Source organism: Jaculus jaculus, chromosome 8 (assembly GCF_020740685.1).
Source record: "Jaculus jaculus isolate mJacJac1 chromosome 8, mJacJac1.mat.Y.cur, whole genome shotgun sequence".
Lineage (NCBI taxonomy): Eukaryota > Metazoa > Chordata > Mammalia > Rodentia > Dipodidae > Jaculus > Jaculus jaculus.
Genome location: NC_059109.1, coordinates 49,056,039 through 49,082,118, shown reverse-complemented (window position 1 = coordinate 49,082,118; position 26,080 = coordinate 49,056,039). Strand labels below are relative to the sequence as shown.

The 26,080-nt window shown below is 41.2% G+C and overlaps 1 protein-coding gene and 1 pseudogene across 3 annotated transcripts; one reads left to right on the top strand and one right to left on the bottom strand.

The window, feature by feature from the left end:
- The first annotated feature begins 4,575 nt into the window (after positions 1-4,575).
- On the top strand, positions 4,576-25,816 carry LOC101608019 (ADP ribosylation factor like GTPase 14 effector protein). 3 transcript variants are annotated; one of them, XM_045156607.1, is made up of 5 exons: positions 4,576-4,594; positions 16,858-17,355; positions 18,727-18,854; positions 20,492-20,716; positions 25,018-25,816. In XM_045156607.1, exons 2-5 carry the CDS (start codon positions 16,933-16,935, stop codon positions 25,064-25,066), a joined length of 825 nt encoding a protein of 274 aa, XP_045012542.1. In that variant the 5' UTR covers positions 4,576-4,594; positions 16,858-16,932; the 3' UTR covers positions 25,067-25,816. The 3 variants fall into 3 exon arrangements, with proteins under 3 accessions (XP_045012542.1, XP_045012541.1, XP_045012540.1); XM_045156606.1 differs by lacking the exon at positions 4,576-4,594 and adding an exon at positions 5,314-5,387; XM_045156605.1 differs by lacking the exon at positions 4,576-4,594 and adding an exon at positions 5,636-5,768.
- LOC101608314 lies at positions 11,808-12,764 on the bottom strand (annotated as a pseudogene).
- Positions 25,817-26,080: the final 264 nt, after the last annotated feature.

The following is a 26,080-nucleotide window of genomic DNA, read 5'->3' as shown; positions in this document are numbered from 1 at the left end:
CTTAGAGGCCACCATTGGATTGAGCTTCTCAATTCCAGCATCACTCTTCTCTCCCAATTGACCCTGCACATTAGAACCTCTCGTTTTATCTTGTTCAAAGCCCCATGTTTTTATTATGATATTTATCATTCCACCCTATGGGTTAACAGTTCATTCCTGCCACTGTCAATAGCCTGTGAGATTTTTTGGAAATCAGGAATAAATTTTATGCATTTTGTTTCATTATTACTTGGTGGTGTTTGGCAGAAATCCTCTGCATTGAAAGTAGTAAACAACTTTACCAGCTTTTATCAGAAGCGACTCAGACAAGTCATGAGAAAAGTCACGGGGGCGGTCATCAGACCTCCACCTGAGGTCTCAGGTGCGCCTCCATGTCAGCTGTATACAATAATGCATGAGGTGGTCGCAGGGGAGATGAGTACCTAAAGGGCAAAAATTAAGGCATAATGAGCCCAATTAGGTGGGTTCTGTAAGTAAGCCCTCACCCTGAGGCTGAGGGAGGAGCATCTAAGGAGGAATCTTGACACAAGAAGCTCCATCAAAGCAGCTGCTTTGGGGACTCCGTGTTCTTATAAATAACCCTCCCCATGTTCTGTAACTCCAATAAACTCACTGGTTCGCTGACCTGGTACTGGTGCAGTCATACTTTGTTCTGCCATCTGAGCCCTATTTGGGGTGAAGGTGTATGTTGATGGTCTCCCCAGGGAAAAAAAAACATTTCCCATGACACTTCCTTGGCAAAGTACCAACCACAAAGTAACCAGCAAAAGAACCATCAAAGGGAACCTTCTACAGAGACAGTAAAGGAGTGCTGTAGTTTGAATATGAACTGTCCCCCACAGATTCATGTGCCCAAACCTAGGTCCCCAGCTGGTGGTACTAGTTTGGGAGGTGCTGGAAAGTTTAGGAGGTAGGGTCTAGCTGGAGAAGTAAGTCACTGAGAGGATATGTCCTTGGCTTATACCTTGCCCTAACCCCTTATGTACTTTTGTTTTCTCTCTCTCTCTCTCTTTTTTTTTTGTATGTGTATGTGCAGCATGCATGTGTGTGGGCATGTATATATGCAGATGTAGGTACATGTGTGTGCAAGCCAGAGATGAATGTCAAATTGCTTCCTGTACTACTTCTCCACTTTATTTTTATGATATAGGGTCTCTCCTTGAAGTCATCCCTCTCCTCTCTCTACCTCTCCAGGGCTGGGATTCCAGGAGTGCACCCCATTCAGGTCTTCTTGCTTGCACTTTTTTTTGGGGGGGGGGTCCAGGAAAGTCCTTGGACCCCAAGCTCTAGGTTCATTGCTAATTTTAGTCAAAGAATTGAATAAAAAAGAAAACTGAGAAGGATAACTATTAAATCATTATATTTATTGAGGGCAGTAGAGCCAAAGAAAGGTACCCACATGGCTAGAGATCCCATATGGAGGGTCTAGGGGCAAAGTGTGGAAAGAAAAAAGAAAGTTCAAGGAGTTCCTGCCATGTGGGGAGCTGGAGAGGATAAAGGAGCCCCTGTAGAGAGTAAGGGCTAGGGGGCCCTCCCAGCCAGGCCTGGATCTGGACCAAGGCAGCCCTGGCCCAGCCTAGGAAAAACTCATTCATCCACAGCTGGTCAGAGAGCCTGCCTTCCCCTTGCAAAGGTATTTATAACCTTAGGGTGCTGGGCTGTTTTCTGGCTCAGGTGAACCAGAGGGCTTGCTGGCTGGTTAGTGCTGGGGGCTGTCTGAAGAAGATATTAGCTCTGGCACCAAGTTCCAGGGGCTGAACTTGACCAAGCACAATGTTTAAATCCTATGAAAGGCCTCCCTTCCAGGAGGGGAACTGACTGCTTGTGGAAAAATAGGTCTGGGGCACTAGACAAGAGATAAGAAGTCAGATCATCTTGGATTCCTAGCAAGTGCAAACTTTCCTGCACTTTTCGCCTTCAGGGGTCCAGTCACCCAAACTCTAACCCTCTCATATCCACTGAGCCATCTCCCCTAGCCCCTTCCTGTATTTTTCTCTTGGCTTCCTGGGCACCATGAGGTAAGTAGAGTCTACCACAGCTACCACTGCCGTGTTATTCTTTCTGTCTCACCATGGACCCAGAGAAAACAGAGCCAAGAACTATTCCTTGAAACGACTGAAATTGTGAACCAAAATAACTAACTTCCTTATAGTTTATATCAGGCAACTTGTCACAGCAGCAAAAGTCTGACTTGCACAAGGGTTTTCATCTCTTTGTTATACCCTAGTTCTAGGATTGGTGTGACATACAGGGTGTCAAAATTTGGTCCAGTTGAGGGGCAGTACAAAAGTAGTGGGAAGAATAACAGACTTACAGAAAATAATTTCCAGTGAGTAGCAAGAATAGGCTTGGGCACTCCTTATTTAGTTTGTCTCACAGTCTTTATTTGCTGGTTAATGCAGTCATTTTACCGGCTTTCTTCCTACCTCCAAATATTATCAAATTAATTGGTTAAAAGACCAAGGACCTTCCATTTACAAGATGTTGAACTTTTTTTTTTTTTCCAAGGTAGGGTCATACTCTAGCATAGGCTGACCTGGAATTCACTGTGTAGCCTGAGGCTGACCTTGAACTCAGAGTGATCCTCCTACCTCTGCATCCCAAGTGTTAGGACTAAAGGTGTGTGCCACCACACCCTATGAAATTTGCCACAGGAGAAGACAGGATCCCTACTCTTAATCTCATATAAAAACAGGATTTGAAAACAGACTCAGAAGGAAACTTGAGGACAATTAGGGTTTTAGAGAAAAATAATATTGCGAGCAAGCTGATGACCCAGCAGCTGAAAGGATAAGAGAAAAAAAGAAGTTATGTTTTGTGAGTTAGAGGACAAGAAAGCAGAGAAGTTTGGCAATGGAAGTGTATGGTGGGTGGGGGATTTTCAGAGAGTGATTATGCCCGGGGGGTCTGGGCATGCAGGTTTATGATTTGGGCCAGTGTCATGAAATGAGAGGTAAAGCCGGGCGTGGTGGCACATGCCTTTAATCCCAGCACTGGGGAGGCAGAAGTAGGAGGATTGCTGTGAGTTTGAGGCCACCCTGAGACTACATAGTGAATTCCAGGTCAGTCTGGACTAGAGTGAGACCCTACCGCGAAAAACCAAAAAAAAAAAAAAAAAAAAAAAAAAAAAGAAAGAAATGAGAGCTAGAGATAAAAGAAAACATTTCACTGAGTTAGAACTTAGTGAACAGTTTGAACAGTGAGAATCTGTAACCAGCTGGCATATGTAAGTACACATTTCATTAAGGGAAGAGTTATTCCTCCTGTCTTTGTAACATCTCTTTGGATCGATTATGTTTCTTTTCACTTTCTGATTTCAGGGTTTTTGTTTTGTTTTGTTTTTCTGAAGTTGTAAAATAGGATTTTTCTCCTTATCACAAGTCTTCTCTGAACAGCCTGGGCTGGGAAGCTTCTGCCTCTTTCATGATAAGATATTCACAGCCACTGACCAAGCCATTTGTTACAGGGGTTGCTGACATATGATTAACCATGGTGTTGCAAATTCTAAAAAGGGGCAGTTGTCATAATTCTACTTCCTTTTCCTCATAATTAATGTGTGTAGCAGACACCTTCAGGTTTGTTGAGATGAACTTCCAATTCAGGCACAGATATGGAGGAAGGGATATTTATTTATTGAAGCTTACAGATCAAGGGAAAGTTTCTTAATGGTAGATGTTGGCTCAGTTTTAAAGGACCAGGCAGAGAGAGAAAAAAAAAGCCCAAAGTCACACCTACCACACAACACACTTCAGGAACTCCAGGAGCTCAGACACTTTGCATATCTTTAGATTGGAATGTCAAATCCACCACCACACCTTAGGGTGGACCACCCAGTGACACTTCCTCCAGACAGGTGGCTGAAAATCCAATAAATTTGAATAAACTCCTGAATCTATGGGGGGGGGGGTGTCATTTATTCAAACTACGACAGTGTGTTACTAGGGACACGTAAGATGGGGTGATTGAAGAAAGGGTCCATCCTTACCGATCTTCAAGCCTGATCATCTCTAATTAGTTATACAGCAAAATCCACTTTGTTTTTGTTTTTGTTTTTTGTTTTGTTTTTTTGAGGTAAGGTCTCACTCTGGTCCAGGCTGACCTGGAATTAACTCTGTAGTCTCAGGGTGGCCTTGAACTCATGGCGATCCTCCTACCTCTGCCTCCCAAGTGCTGGGATTAAAGGCGTGCGCCACCACGCCCGGCTCAGCAAAATCCACTTTTAAAAAGTCAGTAAGCACATACTTGAGACAAGCAATACAAAACACCAGAGCAGAATCAGCTTATGAGAGGACAGTTTATTTTAGGCTCAGTTTCCAGGGGTTAGTTTCATCATGGCGGGGAGAGCAGGACAACACAAACCGCTCACATTCATATGAGAGAGAGAGAGAGAGAGACAGACAGAGAGGGGGGGGGAGGGAAGAAGGGAGTGAGGGAGGGAGAGAGGAGGGGGGAGAGGGAGGGAGAAAAGGAGAGAGGGAAGTTGTGGGAGGTAGACACGGCTCTGAACACCCAGCAGCTAGCACTGATGGACTCTCAAAGCCCGCCCCCAATGACACCGACTCCCAGCAAAGCTGCACCTCCCAAAGGGGACTAGGTAGGAGGCTTAATCAGAAGCACTTGAGGTCTTGTGGGGGCCTTTTACATTCAGGCCTGGTGGCCTACACCGGTAATCTCAGCACATGGGAAGCTGAGACAGGAGGATTACCACGAGTTGGAGGCTGGCCTGCGCTGCATAGTGGCGGCGCTCCAGGCCAGTGAAAGCTATGGCAATGGGACCTTCTCAAAATCACCCTCCCTCCTGCCCCTCCCTCCCTCCCTCCAGGCCAGTCAAAGCTATGGCAATGGGGACTTTCTCAAAATCACCCTCCCTTCTCCTCCTCCCTCCCTCCTTCACTCCCTCCCTCTCTCTCCCTCCCTCCAGCCCTCGGGTTATGTTCCTGCAGCCTTTCATAATGTATAAGGCAGGCTTTTTAGGATGCTGCGTTTGAGTGAAGCAAAACTCCACGCGGGCCTGTAATGCAGGGCCCGTCCCGAGTTCCTTTCAAGTCTCGCAGGCCCCGCTCCGGGAGCGACTGGTGACGCGCGCGCCGGCCGCGCTGGGGGAGACGCCCTCGCTCGCCCGCAAGGCCCCGGCCATTCCCGCACCAGGGAAAAAGAGGCCCGCCGTCACCCGCAGGGGTCTGACGCCGCCACCGCCTGCTCTTGCGTCACGGGCGGCTCGGCCCCCGGAGGCCTGGGGCGTGCGCCGCGCTAGGCCTCGGACGGCTCGTCTCGGTGGTGCGCGCGGCCGCTCTAGCCGCCCGCCGCGCTCTCGCTGGCCGCGCGGGGCCTGGGCCGGGCGGGCGCCGTAGCCGCTCGGCTCGCGGACGCGGGGAGCTCGGGCTGAGGTAGATGGGGGCCGGGCGGCCGCGGGCTGCAGGCGGGGCCCCTGGGCGCGGAGGGGGGGGGTGCGCGGGAGGACGTCGGCGGGGGCGGCCGGCGCCGGTGCGGGGGTCTCCGCGGCCGTGGCCCAGCAGGCGGGCGGAGCGGCGCCCGGAGCCCGGAGCCGAGCCCCGGGCCTCGCGCGTGCCGCCCGCCCGCGCCCCCCGCTCCGAGCTGCGCGTGTCTGGGCGCCGTCCTTGCACAGACTTGCCCCGGGTCTCCCCAACCACAGGCCTGGAGCCTCTACAGCCGGCTCTCCCATTTTGTTTTGGTCTCTTTTTGTTGTTGTTTGCTGTCGTTTGAAACCGTTTCGTGTGGCGCCGGCTTAGCCTCGAACTCCCTGTTTGGTGAGAACGACGTTGAACTTCTGATCCTCTTGCCACGACCTCCCCGGGTCCTGGGATTACCAGTGTGGGCCACCACGTCGGTTTGGTACCGACTGAGATGTCCTCAGCCTAGCTGTTTGATTGGTCTGAGACCTGAAGCTTACATGTTTTTTAGCTTGTTAGTTGGTCGGGTGTGTGTGTGTGTGTGTACACGTGCTTTGCTTGCTTTTGTTTTCCCATCTACGTTTGGTGAACATAACAGGTGTTTCTTCTAGCTGTCTGTGGTTTGAATCGTTTTGATGTGCTCCGTAAAGGGTTGGGATGGGAATCATTGTAGGGAACTGGAAGCTAGTTACATTGATTTCAGGAAAGGAGGCCTTCTTGGTTTGGGATTCTTGGAGCTTCCGGCCATATGTTCATTCAAGAGAGGTTGTCAAGGGTTTATTAAGTAAAATTGTAGAAATCAGAAATATAACAGCCAGTGCTATGCCAAAATTTGGTACCATTTGGTTGGAGTTGGACTGCTCATTCTCAAGCACCTTGAATATCAGAGGCACGGTTTCTCCTTAGGTTTGAGCCAGCTGGCATATGAAAAGGAGCTTCAGGTCCTCTAGAGGTTCACCGGTGTAGTAGGACCGTCAGTTCTTTGGTCTGGAGGGTTTGGAGACTCCAGGAGGATCTGGAGCAGTCCATGGCTTGAGGGGAGTGTGATGTGTCCATGAGTCAAGTCCTGTCACTTGTACTGCCACGTGAATAGATAAAATATCAGGATATGGTTCTTTCCAGAGAGAGTGAGCAAGGTACTTACTAGGATCTGAGGTCTTAACCAGAACTGTCTCCCAGGCAAAAAAAAAAAAAAAAAAAAAAAAAATCTGAGGGGGGCTTTTGTACTTCCTGGGAAAACCCAATTTGTGTTGCTGAGACCATATATTGAAATTTGAAGTTTTGCCAGTTGAGTGACATGAACAACTAGTCTAGCTGTCTTAGAGTCCAATATTAAGTCATTGGTGAGTAAGGGCCTGCCACATAAAGTTTCAAAAGGGGTTAGGCCCTGGCAGTAAGGGTGTTTCTAAGCCTAGTCAAGGCTTGCAGTAGTAACTTGGTCTATGTGCATTGTGTCTCCTGAACAAACTTCTTTAGATGTCTCTTTTAAGAGCTTATCTGAGTGCTTAAAGCCAAGTAGGTAGCCAGAATTTAACTCTATATTTTTAAGGTCAAGTAAAGCTGCTTAGGAGAGACCTAGAGATTTGGGAGAAGCTCAGTGGCTCAGCATTTGTGCCATCTGTTAGAATGAGTAGGGTCCATGCTTACCATGTGACTTCCCTTGGAAGCACCGAGAATCTTTCCCTGTCTTGACTCTTCTTGCAGACTGTACACTGATTTGGAATCTGTTCTTTAGTTCTTTGTGTCCTCCTTCACCAAGAAGACAGGTGACTTACCAGAGTTGTAGGACATTGCAGAAGTGTCCCATCATCTCCTGATCCTACTCCAGTCTTGAAGAAAAGTGTGGATAGAGAATAGGTCTGATCACTTTAGTCTTGAGCAAAACAGATATAGCTAATGAGTGCACAAAAGCTCAGAAGAGTCATTCTGTCTAATATTCAGGTCTTGTTGTTTGGTAACATTGTAAAATATATCTAGAACATGGAATGCCTTATTCCTTTAAGTATCTAACTGCAATAAGTATATACAGAACATGTAACAGCCCTGGAAACAATTTTTATGAACAAATTTAAGATACCTGGAAATAGTTTTGTTCAAAAGCAACTCAAGCAGAACAGAGTCCTAGCACATGAGCTGTCTTAAAACATACCAAAAGTTAATTTGGCATGGTTAGGGTATGGTTGTAGCCCAGACACAGGCCAACCTCAAACCCCTGATCTTGCTGCCTCTACCTCTCAAACTATGGGATTAAAAGTGTGAGCCCCCACACCTACCAGAATTGTGTCACTCCTTATAATCTCGCAAATTGTTTGGGGAGGGGGGTCCTAGGGACTGGTTATGGGAGGAATAGAGTTGGAAATGGGGAACCTGAGTGCATTTTTCTTAAACCAGGTTGAGTTGGAGGATGTTACCTCTTCAGTGGGCCAGAAAAAACAAGGTGATGCCCTTGTGTCTCATTTATAACTAAACTGGGGAAAGTTCACTTTGACTCAGGAATTGTGAATTTTCTCAAAAATTGAGAAAGACCATAGGTTATCAGAACATGGGACAGATTTCCTTTCCTCCCTAAGGACAAAAATCACAGTGAATGGAGACTAAAACCTGAATTATAAACCCAGCAATGGCAAGTCTGAATTATATTCATGATATCATGTAACACATTAAGATTACCTGTTTACCTGTTGTGAAATTATAAAATTTTAGGTCACTGTAAGACTTGGTTAAATATAGTTGTCACTTGCTTTTTATATTCCTTTTTCTGTCTCAACAAAGCCTGAGAACTGATTTCTAACAAAGCTTTAGTATTCATAGGCGAGAGAAAATCAGAACTCTATGCTGGTGTCATTCTCCCTTCCCTTGTCACAGAAGCAAGTGGTCGTTTTGCCTCAAGATAAGATCTGAGGGACTCATGGTATAAGTTATGTAAATATTGGCATCTGAGATCAAGGAAGTACCAGTTCTTTTCCCAGAATGCAGCTTACTGTGAATTTACAGCATCTGGCAATATATTAATATAATTTACAGTGAGATAGAAAGAGCAAGAGAAACAGTCAAATTCTCAGTGTTGTCACTGATTTAAAATGTTAATAGCTTTACATGACACTTTTATTATTTATCAGAAAAGCTCTGGGTCCCTCAGGATCATGCCTCCAGCCAGGGCATATGTGGTCCCATGGCAGCCAAGAGTGCCAAGGCGGCATAACATTTTAGAGCAAAGAGAGCCTACACATAAGGCACCTTCAAGATTGTACATCCTTATTGATGGGAACCTAAAGAGCATATGAAATTACTCCTTACCTATGGGATACTAAATAGGGCCTACAGATTTAGAGTCTTACTGATGGGATTGTCTAATATGAACCTGTTTGTGTAGGACAGACATTTAGCGTCTAAACAAGCTTTACTGAAGCAGTACTGACAAAAAAGAAAGAAAGAAAAAAATCACTGTAGGCATTCCCCATTTAAATCTGTTGAGCTGTCAGGATTAAAAAAGCCATACTAGACGGGCGTGGTGGTGCACACCTTTAATCCCAACACTTGGGAGGCAGAGGATTGCCATGAGTTCTAGGCTACCCTGAGACTACATAGTGAATTCCAGGTCAGCCTGGACCAGAGTGAGATCCTACCTTGGAAAAAAATCTAAAAAAAAAAGCCATACTATAGTTTACTACATGTAATTCATAAACAAAGGGGTTTCTACAGGTAAAATATCTTATTTCCTCTAAAACCAGAAAATGTTAGGCAAATGCAGTACTAGCAAGTGTCACTAACAATTAAGCCATCTGTTTAGCCACTAGGTGGTGGACTTGAGCCTATTTTAGTCTTCTGCCCAACTAAGGTCTGCTAAGCAAGTCACAGCTACATGGTTTCTGTCTATGAATTCTGCCTGTGGCATCTCTGTGGCAACTTGCTGCCTAGTGTGGGTTACAGCACTGCAGGGTCTGAGCTCCTCTGGGCACAGAGTTCACCCATGTGATCCTCATTGTTCTGGGTACAGCGTCTCACCCATGTGATTCCCATTCTGTATATGCACCATGCATTTCAGACCACTGGCTGAGTACATTCCATCTAGATTTCTGAGGAACTTTGATCAGTTCTTCTGGGGATAATGAGGACTGTTGCACATGGCAACAGTAGGGGGACCTAAATGTAAAGGAGGAAAAGGTAGGAAAGTTAGCTTTTTTCTGCTTAATATATTCTTGTAATTTGTTCCAGTCCTCTCTCAAGGAAGCCCAGAGTATCAGTCTGATCTATGAGGAGTCATTGGGAAACACATATTAACTTAAAATTTGCTTCAATCTGAGAACACTGAGCTCTTCCATGATCTCAACAGCCAGCATGTAATGTCTTCAAGCAGTGTATGACAGTCTACCAGTTGTCATAAAAAATACAAAGAAAAGACAGAACAGAGAATTTAGGACCTTAGCATGTTAAACATACAGGCATTTGACTAGGAGGAGGATAGACCTTTGACTAGGAGAGATTGAAGAATGGCTAGTAATTTAGTCATAATAAGGTATTTAAATTGTGAAATAAGCAAGATTTAGGAGCTTTTTAAGACTTGAGTTTAATTAAGCTGATAAGATTTGGGTTTAGCCTGAAAATCTTACCTTGTTTTCAAAACAATGATTTTAGGTAAATTTTGGTCTTTTTAGATTTTTCTTTATAATCCTTTTATTTTACATACTTATTCTTACATATGTTTTTACTTTTTTTTAGGTTGGGTCTCACTGTAGCCCAGTTTGGCCTGGAATTCACTATGGAGTCTCGGGGTGGCCTCAAACTCACAGCGATCCTCCTACCTCTGCCTCTCCAGTGCTGGGATTAAAGGCGTGCGCCACCAAGCCCAGCAGTTTTATGTTTTAATCTAAATACCACTTAAAAATATCTTACCTAAGCCGGGTGTGGTGGCGCACACCTTTAATCCCAGCACTGGGGAGGCAGAGGTAGGAGGATCGCTGTGAGTTTGAGGCCACCCCGAGACTCCATAGTGAATTCCAGGCCAAACTGGGCTAGAGGGAAACCCTACCTCGAAAAACAAACAAACAAACAAACAAAAAACTACCAAACATTCTATAAACAGCATTGAAAATTTCAGTTTATCCTTAGCCTTCTTATCATAACCCACAAACTTATTAACTATTTTTCTTAAAATACTATTACAAGAAACTACTCTTAAATTATCTCATCAGTTGACAGAGGAGCAAGCTCATTGGCATAATCTAGCAAAAACCTTAACCATCCTATCATTGGAAATATACGAAGAAACATTCTTAGCAGAAAAACAGAATTAAACATTTTTAGTATAAATATTTAAAGTTTAAGTTTTCCCTTTTATTATGTCACCAAACACTCTCTATTAATTAAGGAAAAGTGACAACCATACATTTCTAGTAATATTTATCAGCATATACAAACAGGCTATATTACCTGTTGTTTGGAAAGCAGATTTTATAAAGCACACTTTTAAAAGAATTAAAAAATTTTTATTTCTAAGTACTAGAGCATAATATAAAGTTTGTATTTAAGATGACATTGTAACATGAGACATTTTTGGTAAGACATTTTAAAGCATGAAAACAGGTTAAAACCAACTACATGTAAGTGAACATTTAAATCTTCAAGTTTTGTCAAGGAAAAGTCACAAGGGACAAAACAAACTTTTGAAATACATACAAAATTCACTCAGAGCCAAAAGCCATGGAAGAACAAAAGCTGGCCTTCCTGGCATTGGCATAGAGCCAGAAGCAATTTCCGTAAGAGAGCTTTCTCAGGTCTCATGAAAGCGTCTCATCATTAAGCTCAAGAGGCCTTGGCATACACTTGCTGCAAGATTTCCACCTTGGATTATGTTCTTTCATCATTTAATTCCTTGACCAGTGTCAGGCTGTGGCGGGATGGAACTCCTCAGTAAGCCAAACAGCAGTGCTCCCCACTTCTTGTGGCTTTGGACCTAGCTATGCCAGCCAGCCCTTCATTCTCTCTCTTTACTGGAGAGTGTTTGCAGGCAGATGTGGGTGAGGGGGCCTCTGGCCTTGCAGCCTGTGGTCTGATCCTAGCTGAAATGCTGCAGAGAGAGTTTTGAATTTTTCTCACGGCTCCTGGGCAATTTCTTGACCTTGCTCTTTTTTCTTTTTCTTTTTCTTTTTTTTTTTTTATTTTGTTGTTGATTTTTTTTTTTTTTATTTATTTGAGAGCGACCGACAGAGAGAAAAAGAGGGAGAATCAGTGCTCTAGGGCCTCCAGCCACAGCAAACGAACTCCAGACGTGTGCGCCCCCTTGTGCATCTGGCTAACGTGGGTCCTGGAGAACTGAGCCTTGAACCAGGGTCCTTAGGCTTCACAGGCAAGCGCTTAACTACTAAGCCATCTCTCCAGCCCTCCCCCCACTTTTTTTCAAGAGTTGGAGAATCTGGGAATCTCGCCACCTGTCTCTGAGGAAAGCCTGACATTGACTAGATATTTGGCCAGGCTAATGCTGGCAGCACATCCAGTGATGGTAACCTGCCTATCAGTAGACCCTTCCAATGGGTTTTCAGTTTTTACTTAAGCTCCAGATATCTGATGGATATCATTGATTTTGGCACCCTGACACCCATTAATCATTTAGAATAGCCTTTCACCTCTGGAGAGCTAGATTCAATGTCATTGAATCCTGTGTTGCCTTGCATCATGGGAAAATGAGACTATTGCATTGCCAACTGGTGCAGATTAGTCAAATCTGGCTGTGGGATGGCATACTGTTCTTGAATTAGCCTGACCACCTGCAAAGATGGCTAAAGAACTTGAGGATTTGGGCCTGTAAGGGATGGTCACGCCCTTCAGGGGGGTACTCCAACATGATCATGCAGAGCTGTTTGACACACTCCATGGTGGATTGTGGGATGCTTGCAATAGTGATATTCTACTCAGTTGAGTTGGGAGCATATCCCCTGCCACCTGGACCTAAGCCACTGTACTCTGTTGTATTTCCTTGATTTGCAACCACCTCTTCCAACTGGAGAGGTACCACTAGCCCCAGAGGAACTGGGGGCCTACTGGCAGCTGTGCTATTGGTTATAGAGCTGCTAATGTCTTCTTCTAGTTGATCAATGATCATAGCAAAGACTTGGAAGATGGCATTAGTGGATCCAGCCAAAATGATAATTTTCTCAGGACAATTCCCTTCTGAGGTGTGTTGATGCTTGCACCACTCTCCTCGCACATCTTCTTAACTGATTCTCCTTTCTTTCTGATGATACTGCCAACTTCCTTCCCATGCATAAATATCTGGATGGTGAGAGTGACCATTAATCCACCTTCAGTCATGCTGGTGTTCACATCGAGCAGAGTAACAGCGAGCTGGGCGCTGAGTGGTCAAGTCTGTTGTCACTGGTATGGGGTATGAAAGCCAAAAACTGCAGGCATGCACTAAGCAACTGAGGGAGAAAGGGGAGAGGGTAGGAAGGGGAAGTGCGGGAGGCTGGGTGGAACAATAGGGGTGGTGGGAAGGCTAGGGGGCTGGCAGACAGAGTGTTGAGGAGGAGGAGGAGGAAGGGGAATGAGACCCCAGGGTGGGTGGAAGGTGAGCAGAAGAGGGCACAGGCTGCTGCCTCTACTGGTCTGGGCTTATTCACGCAAATATGTTAATTATCCAAGGAAATCAGAAATAAGTGATTTTCTAATAAAATCTTTGGATTTTTAGCCTTTAGGAGGAATTTAGACTAAGAATAGTATTTTTCTATATGACCATTTACCTATAAGTCAATTTGATGTCATATAAAAAATATATATACATATATATACACACAATCTTTATTTCACCCAAATTGGCCCACTAAGATTCTGTGAATGTCACTGTTTTCTGGAATTGTGTCTTTTGAAATCTCCATTGTGGAAAGAGACATTTTACATAAAAATCTCCAACAAATTTATAAAATAAAGACTTTACATTGGTTACTTGTATATCACTCTTGAAAAATAAATCCTTTATAATTCATTAAAGAACTCTTAATATGTATTAGAAATATTTAATATCATATTTTTATTAGCTATGACCATTGGAAAATTAAATACAATTATTATAAAGCCCGTTTTGGAAGGAAATCATCAATATTTATGTATCTAATATTAACCTTTATAACCTGATAAAACTTTCATCTGATGACTCTAATGAATATTATATCACCCAAACAAGTAACATTAAAATTTCCTGAAACATATTAAATGTTAACATTTTTACAGGTTTTAAGAAATTTGGTCTATTTAAGTTTATGAATATGTACTTATAAAACCTTCTTTGAATATATCATTAAAACATTTACATTCACACTTCAAGTTGGTATATCAAAAATATAATGAAAAATTGAAGTGGCCACATTTTATATATTCAGAATTTCCTGTCTTTTTTTTTCTTGAAAACAGAAGGCAAATGAGATTGTTAAAATATTTCCTCATCATTTGACTGAGCTTGTCACATATTTTATACCCAGCTTAACTGTACTTCCCCTCCTCATTTCTTACTGTGCATGTTACATTACAGGGGAGCATACATGGGGAGACTGAATCCTTTGAAGTTACCCTTTAGGTCTCTGGGCCTGGGGTTCTGGAACCCCACATTGGGTGCCAGCTTCTATGACCAACTCGGCCATGATCTGTTAGGGTGACTTGAGGATTAGAAAGGAAGACAGACATAGTAGTAGAGTGAAAGCTGGGATCAGGTGGTCTGCTTGAGAGATGCTGCCACTGCCTAACCAGTGTTGGTTTAATTTATACATGAGCAGAAAAGCTTTAATAACAACTTTCTTTTATCAAACATGAAAAAAAAGCATGGCAGCCAGGTGGTGGCGCACGCCTTTAATCCCAGCACTTGGGAGGCAGAGGTAGGAGTATTGCTGTGAGTTCAGGGCCAGCCTGAGACTACATAGTGAATTCCAGGTCAGCCTGAGCTAGAGTGAGACCCTACTCTGAAAAACTAAAAAAAACTAAAAAATAAAAGCATGGGAATGGGTAGTCACATGATGTAGGAGTGAGGCAGCTGCAGACTTCTTCTGTACATACTGTCTTCTGTACAAGGTCAGCCCATACAAACAGTCCAGGAGGAGGAATTAAGAAAGGGCTATGCCCTATTCTGATCTCTGCTGGTTCAGCTGGAAGTAGACATGGCTATGTCTATGTCAGTAGCTCCTAGTGGAGTGTCTTGATGTGCAGAGAAGCTCCAGATGGGAATTGAACCCAGGCTATCAAGCTTTACAAGCAAGCACCTTCACCACTGCGCCATTTCTCCAGCCCAAAAGAAGTTATCTTAATGGGAAAAATGTTGATCAAAAGATAAGATATGTCTTTAATCCCAGCACTTGGGGAGGCACAGGTAGGAGGATCACAGTGAGTTCAAGGCCACCCTGACACTTCCTAGTGAATTCCAGGTCAGCCTGGGCTAGAGTGAGACCCTATCTCAAAAAAAAAAAAAAAAAATTACACATTAGAAATAAGTAAACTATACTATAAAGAACTGTATGGGACCTGGAGGAAGAAGAGAAACCCAAAATTTGATTAACAAACATTTTGTCCCAGTTGACCAGCAGTGACAAGAACTTCAGTAAATTATTCATGAATTTGTTAACATAACAAAAAATTGGAATTAAAAGAGATGTCTGGCCAGGTCATGGGTTAACTAAGCATTTTCTCAGATGAAGTCCCCAAGAATTTCTTTAACGGTACCTCTTATGGTACCAGGAGTATAGGGCTCGGTTAATAAGGTGTTTTGGGGATTGGGAAAATGACTCAGTGATTACAAACACTTGCTTGCAAATCCTACTAGCCTGGTTCAGTTTCCCAGCACTCACATAAAGCCAGAAACAACAAGTGGCACAATCATCTGGTATCCCTTTGCAGTGGCAAGAGACTCTGGCTCTCTAATACACACATGCATATACATGAGCGTGTGCACACACAATGTAGGCACACATATTTTTATTTTAATGTATTTGGGGGGCAAGGAGATGGCTCAGTAGTTAAAAGCACTTTCTTGCAACCTGTCAACCCAAGTTCCATCCTGAGTGGCCCATGCCTCTGTTATCCCAGTATTCCTATAGTAGTGGAGATTCTGAGAGCTTCCAAGGAGCAGAAACAAGAGAGATGCTGTTTCCAAAGAAGGTGGAAGGAGAGAAGCACCTCAAGGGTGTCTTCTGACTTCCATACTTGCAAACATATGTGCATGCATACACCCACACACATACTTTCAGACAAATGATTAAAAGGAAGGTATTTTTGTTGTGATACGTATGCAAACATCTGTGCAAAAGGCCCTGGAGATCCATTGACCCTTTCAGAAATTCCACTGTAATGTATAAATGTTAGTATTTGTACATTTGCATCTCTCAGTATAATTATTTATTTATTTATTTATTTGAGAGCGACAGACATAGAGAGAAAGATAGAGGGAGAGAGAGAGAATGGGCGCGCCAGGGCTTCCAGCCACTGCAAACGAACTCCAGACACGTGCGCCCCCTTCTGCATCTGGCTAACGTGGGACCTGGGGAACCGAGCCTCGAACCGGGGTCCTTAGGCTTCACAGGCAAGCACTTAACCGCTAAGCCATCTCTCCAGCCCTCTCAGTATAATTTTGAAAGTACTTGAATGCTTGTATTTTTTTAGTACTATTTTCTAAATTTGGAATGAGGAATCCACATTGATGAAACGTATTTAAGAAAATTTTAAGGAGGGGTGTTATTGAGACACTGTTACATAAAGCCACTTTCATGCAAGTATATATTGTACTTTGAGCATATTTCTTCGTGCCTTAAGCATCCCCTCTAATAGCTTTCTAGTAAATCAGAATCTTTTCATTCAAGGTTTTCTTGGATCTTTACTCTGTTCATATAGACCAGCTTGTTAACTTCCAACAGTGTGGGGCAGAATATCTGATTGGATTGGATTAGGATAGTACTGAATTTAAAGGCAAATTCTCAGAGAATTGACATATTTACTATAGTCAGAACACACATGATAAAAAACATCTTTTTTTTTTCCAGCTTGATAATTTTCTCTATAAAGGTCTTGGTACCTTCTGTAAGGTTTGGGTATTTTGTAAAATGTCTTGCAGTGTTTTTGTTTTCAGCATTCCTGTTTAATTTTCCTAGTAGTTCTTATAGTTTGTTGTACCTTTTCTACTTCTCACTAGGCATTTATGTCATGTTCAAATATTCCATTGTTACATTTCCATCTGTACACCATTATAATGATCTTAAATTATAGTTGTGATAGCAAATATTCTCATAGCTCTGATTTTATAAGGAATTCATAATTAAATGTAATCTTGTTTATGGTAGGCTTTTAGTAAATACCTTCCACCTTCTGGGTTGCTGAGAATTCTTTCTTTTAAGGAACTGTTGAGCTTTAGTAAATGCTTTGTTAGTTTTCCAAATAGAAATTTACAGTATAAATCTGTTTTTAATATTTTCTCTAGAAGGATCACCACTGACCTACTAAAGAGATCTCAAACCAAAAATAAAACCAGGAAAAATTGCTAGACTCAAGAAGGATGGATCCATGTTCAGTTGGAGTCCAGCTTCGTACCACAAATGAGTGCCATAAAACCTTCTATACTCGTAACACAGGTTTCAAGACTTTGCAAGAATTGTCATCAAATGACATGCTTTTGCTTCAGCTTAGAACCGGAATGACACTTTCTGGGAATAACACAATTTGCTTACATCATGCAAAAATTTACATTGATAGATTTGAGGATCTGCAAAAGTCATGTTGTGACCCATTTAACATACACAAAAAGCTGGCAAAGAAAAATTTGCATGTAATTGACTTAGATGATGCCACATTTCTGAGTGCAAAATTTGGAAGACAACTTGTACCTGGTTGGAAGCTTTGTCCAAAATGTACCCAAATCATCAATGGAAGTGTAGATGTTGACTCTGAAGACCGCCAGAGAAGAAAACCTGAGTCAGATGTATGTATAGACATCACTGTGGTTTCTAAAGTGAAATTTTAACTATAAAGAACAACTACAGGGCATTGTATTTACATAATTATGTTTGTTAACATGCGATGAATTTAAAGTTGAGGCTATTTCTATACACCCATTTTGCAGAGTGAGTGATATACAAGAAAGAACACAATACGCCCCAAGCTTCTACTCTAGTTTCTAGCACTTGGATTTTGGTCTTGAGTTTTTAGGAATGACTTTTAGAACACTCTGGGAAAGGCAGAATTTAGTTATCTTAGTCCATTCTTTATGACTAAGTGGAATGCACAGTCTTCCAAGGGACTGTAACATACTGGGAAGGATTCCTCTTTTTTGAAGAGCACTGCTTTTATAAGAGTGTCAGAGAAGTGACTTGTAGTCATTTGTTTTTATTTATTTAATATTTTATTTTTGTTTTTTAAAGGCTGGATCATACTCTGTTGCACAGGCTGACCTGGAACTCATTCTGTAGCTCAGGCTAGCCTTGCACTCAAGGTGATCTTCTGCTGTATCAGCTACTACCACCACCACCAGTACTGGAATCACTGGTGCAAGCAATTGCGCCCAGCAGTACTAGAATGTATTTCGGTCTTTCTCCTTTGACCTGATCCCATTCTGTCTTGAGAGTCTTAAACATTTGAGAGTTTTTATGTACTTCTGGCTCTGAATTTTTTATATGGCTATGGTGAAATTTAGGACTCCCCATGGTCAAAGAGTATACATCTTTAAATTGTACAGTATGAAACTTAAAAGTTTTTAGATATATAGCACTTAATAGTTTTTGCTGCTGGAATGTTTTCTGTTTTCTACTTTTCATTTTTTTAATAAAACAAATTAAAATTTTAGTTATATATATTACTTTTTCTCAGGCAATCTCCCAACACCATCTGAAGTTTGTTATGGATACTTGGTGATCCTGGTACTGTCAATACCTGTACCTTATGTATACAGTATTCTTTTTAACTAGTTTCTTCTTCACCTAATCATGACTTTGACTATATGGAAACATTTTGAAAGGCCACATACTTTCACCTACCCAAATAACAAACTTAGACTCTTAAGCACTAAAATTGTAAATTTCTAAAACTTTTAAAAATATTACATTACTATTTCAGAATGTTGAACTGAATTGATTTTTCATAAAAATAGAACTTTTTTAAGGATAAAAAAATTATTAGAGGCTTCAGCTCTGAATATGGAGCAGGACTGTAAACTTTCCTGACTTGGGCATTAAGACTATTCTTTTTGTGTATGTTTCAGCTTTCATCTTACAGATGAAGGAATAATATGGGTTAATGTAAACATTTGTTGTTTGATGTCAAGATTTGAATGTATAATTCATTTACCTTTACTCAGGGAAGAACTGCTAAAGCTTTGAGGTCACTGCAATTTACAAACCCAGGGAAGCAAACAGAATTTGCTCCAGAAACTGGTAAAAGGGAAAAAAGAAGGCTAACGAAAAATTCAAGTGTTGGCTCAGACAGGTATGCAATTGCTCGTTAAGATACAATTTAACTTGCTACTATATATCTCCTTTACTTTTTCTTAACCTTGAAGTTTTTGAGTAGACATTTATTTATCTATATATTATTTACTTACAAGCAGACAGGAAGAGGGAATGGGTGCATTAGGGCCTCTTCCCACTGCAAACAAACTAAGTGCAAATGCCACTTTGTGCACCTGGCTCTACGTAGGTACTGGAGAATAGAACCCAGGTCATCCAGCTTTGCAAGCAGGTGCCTGTACCTGCTAAGCCATTTCTCCAACCATTCTTTTAAATTGGATGTGAAATTAGTGAAAAACGCCAAAGGTGTTGATTTTTGTTCATATAACATTAAGGCATCTGAAAGGTATTTTAGTTTTATGAGAGTTTAAGATGCTGTTTACTTTTTACAAGTAGAGACACAGGTCTAATAAATCAACAGAGTTAGTAGGAAAACTAATGGTTGAAAATCAGGGGTTGCCAAGGATAAAGCTCAGTCAGCAAAGTCCTTACCTTGGAAGCATGTGTGCAGCCTGAGAAAGAACCCACATTAAAATTGTCCAGGTATATGGGGCTGGGGAGATTAAAGGCACTTGCTTTCAAAGCCTGATAGCCCTGGTTTGAGTCCCCACAAGTATCTGGAGTTTGTTTGCAGTGGCAAGAGTCTTTGATGTACCCATTCTCTCTCTCTCGTTCTCAAATAAATAAGTTATATATTAAATCAAATGCTAGGTATAGTGGCACATGCCTGTAATCCCAGCACTGGGGAGACACAAGAGAATACCTGAAGCTCACTGGCCAGCCAGTCTATCCTACTGAGTAAGCTGCAGGCCAGCTAGAAATCCTATCTCAAAGGAGGTACATGGCATTCCTGACAGTGATACTTGAGGTCATCCTCTTGCCATCACATTCATGCACACATTTACACACACATGTACCTTCATGCACATGAACATACACATGTTTTAAAAATGTGACTAAAAGTGAGCTTTTCTAAAGGACAAATGCTACTATATTCATTCAGAACTATTAAGTGCAGTCAGCATTTCTGTATATTCCCTTTATTCCATCTGTTAAAGTTGCCACTGAGTGATTTAAATATTTCAATCCAGATTTACTATAGGTCACTGAAGAAAAGAAGCAGGTTAATCACAGTACAAACCCCTATACGATTGTATGCTGTGATATAAAGAAAGATTGTAACCAGTAAAATGAACCACTACTAGCTACTCATTTTTTTTTTTATTTTTATTAGCATTTTCCATGATTATAAAAAAATATCCCATGGTAATTCCCTCCCTCCCCCGCCCCCCACTTTCCCCTTTGTAGCTACTCATTCTTATTTGTTGAAGGTAAAGGAATTTTTTACATTTCTTTGTTGAGTTGACTGTTAGTGGAATTCAACAGGCATATTGAGGTTTTCTAATTTCAGCACTTAGAATTAGGTCACTTCTCATACAGAGTTCATTTGTTGATTGTAGATTAGTCCTCAAGCCTGATTAGTTATGTGTCATTTTACCAGGACTTTACCTCTCACTCAAAAGATTTGATCTCCTTAATTTTGTCTTTTATTTTTGATTAAATGTTCAAAATTAAGATATTTTGTGAGGTGTCATTGTGGGCTCTTTTCTTTTACAGACAGGTTATTCCAGCAAAGAGTAAGGTCTATGACAGCCAAGGGCTCCTGATTTTCAGTGGGATGGACCTCTGCGACTGCCTGGATGAGGACTGCTTAGGGTGCTTCTACGCTTGTCCTGCCTGTGGCTCCACCAAATGTGGAGCTGAGTGCCGCTGTGACCGCAAGTGGCTGTATGAACAGATAGAGATTGAAGGAGGAGAAATCATCCATAATAAGCATGCTGGGTAATTCATGGCGTCAGACTGTGGGGTCTTATGGTCCTCTCTCCTACTACAGTGCAGCTACAGTCTGATGTCAGCAGACTTTGAAACATCTCATGTCACACCTTGGGCTTTTAAAATTCATCACTTAATAGACAGTTAGATGTTTGTAAGGAGTTGGTCATTGAGCCTGTCTCAGCCACCTGGCAAGTAGTCTCAGCTTGTATGGCTCCTCAAACCCAGCTTTAGTGACCATGATTTAGTTAATAGTACCAATCATTCAAATTCACTTTACCAGAGTATAACTCTTAATTGCATGAAGGACCAGCTCACCAGTCTACAGATCAATATGAAAGCCGTAGGTGTGTTTCATGCTCAGTGACCTATCACGTTAACTTCAACTTCAACTTCTCTGCACATGTTATATAATTCACATACAGCCAAGTGTGCCTATGACATTTACAAGTCATCAGAACATTGGGTAGCAACAGTGATTCCAAGAGTGATGCTTGGATCAGTAAAAAGTGGAGTTGTAGATGTCACTGGTGATGGAAGCCTGGGTGTGTCACTCTAGTAGAAACCCACAGTGCCCCAGAGCAGTTAGCAAAAGGGACACTTTCCACCATTGGTGAGCAGAGTGACTATGATGAAAGGAATGAATGAGTTTTACAAAAAAAGATGGGGACATCTTCATGTTCCAGGATATTTATTATAAATTCAGAAATGTTGGAAGCTGACCTACAGGGCTCACTTAGTATGATGCATTATGTAATGGGAAAGCCATGCTTTGTTCAAACCAGACTCAGTTAATTTCTGGTAAAGTAAAACAATCTAGCTCACAATGCATAAATTTTCTTCATTTTATCATATGTTTACAACTGCAAGTTTTTCATATTTTGACATTTTTAATGACCATGGAACAATCGTAATTTTCCTTAATGCTGAGGATTGCTACACATGCAGTTTCTATGGTCTTGTGTGCAGTGCCATTAGCCGGACCCTCAGCTGCTGCAGGGAAACTCTTCTTGAGACAGCAGACTGGTCAATTGTCAAACTATTCTAAAAATAATCAATTTATAAGTGTGAAAATACAATTTTTCAACTTCAAGTAAAAATAAATGCTTTAGTACTATAAGTTTTTCATTGTTCATGCTCTGTTAAATGCTCTTTGTAAAAATTTGTTCTTGATGACAAGAAAACCTATTCGTGTATAAAACATGGGTTTACATACAGTATATAAATGAGTGTGCATTATATCTCTGGTATTAAAATTGTGGGGTGATTAGGTCTAAGGGAGTGATACTAAGAAAAGGCAGAGAATCACTGGTTAGTGCATAGAGTCTAAGTAAATGTTTCGGCTGTTGTTTAAATGTTAGTGTGAGAACATGCATGGGTGCCCTGTGTGGGGTGTCTTCTCCCTGCTGTTTGTCTCAATGTTCTTACCATTTACCATGGCTGCTAAACCAAGTTTGTTTTGTTCTTGTAAATACAGTATTTCAATAAACTCTTAGCAAGTGAGAATATTTTGTAGCTATTGAAGGTAAACACCCATAACAAATTGGAAGTGACTTGGGGATCTGTTTTTGTCGTTCTGCTGTCTACAGTCGCCTGTTTTACTTGATGGAATGTTGTGTTCGGCTGCGGAAGTAAACAGTGCATAAGCTGTGATTTTTCCCTCGGGTGATGGTCAGAAGTCCAGTTAGCTAATCAGTTCTTAGATCTGTTTTCAGAGCAAGGGCAAAGAAGAAGAAATGAACTGTACTTTTAAATCAGAAGCTAGTTTGTTTACTTTTCTGAATTAAGGAAATATTTTGTTGTAGAAGATACAAGTAGATTCTAATTAGTCCTTTTTTTCTCTCTCTCTTCTTTGCTGCTCAGTGTGAATACTGTACATGGGTTAGGCCCTTCGGAGAGACAGATTTGCTTTTTTTTTATTTTTTCTAAGACGGGCTTTCAGTGTAACCCTGGCTGGCATGGTACTTATTTTCGGTAGCCCAGTCTGGCCCTAGTTTTCCTGCCTTGGCTTTCCTGGTGCTGGGATCACAGGCCTACATTGCCATAGTCGACAAAAATTAAAGTCTTAAGAGTTTCTTTTTACTTGAAATAAATGGATGTTTCCAATGGAGAAAAATTGATTTTAAAATAAAAACAACTACTAGTATTCTTTACAGTGGGTCTGTAAAGAAGGTACAAGTTAAATTTTTCTAGTGGAAAATTTCTTGAACAATTTTGCTAATATTTGCTCTTCATGTCCATTCAGAGGACCAAACAATGAGCATACAAAATATTTAGATAAAGATATATATGATTTTGAGTAAACTCCAAATAAAGGTCATATTTTAGAACAATAACAGTTTACAGACTGTTTTTTTTAAATCAAATTACAGAAATAAAAGAGTACAATGGAGATATCTAGATCCTTTTTATATTTTGTGTAATTATTCAAAGTAAATGATTTTCAAATTGTATAAATGTAAAAAGCTAAAGTTACCTAAATACCTGTGATTTGTGCCCACCCTATTAGAGATGTTAATGAAAAGTCACTAATAATGCTGGTTAGTAATTTTCACAGTAAAATGGTAATGGTGTATTACAAAGACCAAGGATAGAATTCTAACTTAGCATATCAAAGTCCCTGGGTTAAATTCTCTGCATAAATAAATAAATAAATAAAGTATTCTTGTGATGTATTGAAATTACTAATAAATGCAGTAATAATAAAAGGCTTGTAAACATATAAATAAAATGTTAATCTCATGATTTTATTCATTTTTTTAATAAGCATAAAGCAGTTCAGAGCAGCAGTTCAGTCTGTGAGAAGTTGTGCTGTCTGAAAAGTCAGCCCTCGCCGTGGTCTCTCATGCCCCCCACTGTCAGGGCACTGGCAGGCTAACTCAGTGTGCAAGGTGTCTTCTAGGCGTCTCCACTTGAATTATGGTTGCCCTGCCAACAATAGCATACCATGTCTTGTGCAAAATCCATGCAACACCTTAATTTCTGCTGACATCTGCTGGTAACTGCATGAAAAAAAAGTGTGCATTTTTAAATTAAACTGAACACATTCATACAGAACAGTCTGATGAGGTGACTATGGAAAAATACTCATTGTTTAATAGTTCCTTTTGTAGCACTTTTTGAGGTTCTTAAGATAGGGCTTTACTATAGTCCAGGCTGGCCTCGAACTTGTGGTCTTCCTGGCTCCACCTCCCAAACACTGGCACTGCAGGCATGTGTCACCACACCTCACTTTTTGCAGCATTTCAAATCTTGCCCAGTAGCAGGCAACTATATTGGGTTTTATTTTAGGTAATATGAATGAGGATACATAAATATGCATGACAATTCAAGGATTCTTTTGACTTATAAAGTATAGGTACCTAGAGAAATAGTGCACTTTTCCTTAGAAACCAAAACACCAACAAACACTTTTTTAAAGTTGTATGTGTCTTCTAGTGAATGTATACTTCAACATGTAGAGTTTTTGTGATGGTATTGTTAGGATGCGATAATCTTACCAAGATAAAATAACATCCAAAACTTAAACCAAAACAATTATTAATTAGAGTAGTAATATATCTTTAAGGGTGAGAAAATAAGTTTGGAAGTGCTTTAAGTTTTAAAGTATCTTGCGACAGCCCTGTGAAGTTTCTTGACTGCTGCACTGCCCTCACACCAAAACCTGTGAATAAATGATTTCTTTGTTAAGAATTCCAAGGAAACTTTATTTTATAGCACTCCTGATAATGTGTTTTCCATCACTATAGCAAATACCTGACAACATTAACCTATAAAGCCAAAAAAAAAAAAAAAAAGGTTTGTTGTGGTTCATAGTTTTATAGAGCATTCAGTCCGTGATCAGTTTGTCACACTACTTTTTGGTCTGTGGTCACACATTTCCTGTGGCGAGGTTGTGTGATGGAATGACCAGAGAGTGGAAGTGGAAGAGGAAGGGCCTGTGATCCATGTTCCCAGGGACTTGCAACCCTGTCATGAGGCCCTGCCACTAAAGTTTACACAGCCTCCCAGCAGCACTAAGCTGGGGACCAATTCTTTAGCACGAGAACCTTTCAACAGTATTTTAGGTCCAGATTATAGCAACTAGTAAAACTTGGTTAGGGAATTACCCTCATGGACTTTGGCTGTTGCGTTGAAATAAATGTACGTACTAAGACTAACATACTTTGAAACATTGCTCCAACTGATAAACCTTTCACCCCACCCCCTCCAACTTTAGCAATTAATAAAATACAAAAGTTTTGCATGTGTAATTTTCATTGTGAGCTTGCTGGATGACACATTTTTTTTTTTTTCTCTATTCTTTCCAGAGGCACATTTTGCAGTGAAGGCACATTTAACTTTAAAGAAATGAAGTAAAACAAGGTTGGGTGCAGAGTGGCTGGATCATTGCCTTTTCAAGGGAAAGTTATATAAAGCCAAGATTAAAGAGGACAAACGCTAACAGACAAAAGAATTCAACATGCAAATGCAAGCCCTGTCAATATCCTTTTATTATCAATAACCAACGTAACATTGAAGAATTTGAGAGACACCTTAAGCTATAGGTTTTATTATATCCTGGTACCCCATGTTTACAAACTTAGTTATTTTGACAACTAAATTGGTTGTTTGGTTGCTTAATATCTGCTAACAGTGGCAGCATTTGTTCTGTGCAAATGTGATCCCTCTACAAGGTCTGGGTTAAATACAAATCTAGTAACATTTAGAGGGGTAAAGTTGGTATATGTTTAGTGAAGTGTAACATTGTTATAATTTTTTCTTTTATTGAAGAGTGATCTCTCTCATTCTAGGCTTAGCTACTTTGAAGTCACCACTATCCTACTACCTCAGGTTCCTGAGTGCTAGGATTATAGGCACAAGCCACCACACCTCACTCTAGGATTTTTAAAGTAATAGCAGTCTTGTGCTATATATGAAGTTAGCCATTTGATTCACATTTGCCATTTGACTGAGTCGAATAAGGTCACCTCAGTTGTTAAAAGAAAGCTAGGGCTGGAGAGATGGCTTAGCAGTTAAGCGCTCGCCTGTGAAGCCTAAGGACCCAGGTTCGAGGCTCAATTCCCCAGGACCCACGTTAGCCAGATACCCAAGGGGGCAGTGGCTGGAAGCCCTGGCATGCCCATTCCCTCTCTCTCTCACTCTTTCTCTTTGTCGCATCAAATAAATAAAAATAAGTAAAAAAATAAAAAAAAAAATAAAGCTAGAGCTGGAGAAAGGGCTCAGCAGTTCAGGCACTTGCCCAAGACACCTAAGGACCCAGGTTCAACTCCCCAGAACCTATGTAAGCCAGATGCACATGGTGGTATATGAGCTGGAATTCATTTGCAGAGGCTAGAGGCCCTGGCACACCCATATTCTCTCTCTCTGTCT

What these genes read in the sequence shown, in the direction of transcription:
- LOC101608019 (XM_045156607.1), top strand. Translation starts at nt 16,933, where the DNA reads ATGGATCCATGTTCAGTTGGAGTCCAGCTTCGTACCACAAATGAGTGC. An exon ending in GAAGAAAACCTGAGTCAGAT is followed by an intron (nt 17,356 to 18,726) that starts GTATGTATAGAC and finishes ACCTTTACTCAG; the next exon opens with GGAAGAACTGCTAAAGCTTT. An exon ending in TCAAGTGTTGGCTCAGACAG is followed by an intron (nt 18,855 to 20,491) that starts GTATGCAATTGC and finishes TTTCTTTTACAG; the next exon opens with ACAGGTTATTCCAGCAAAGA.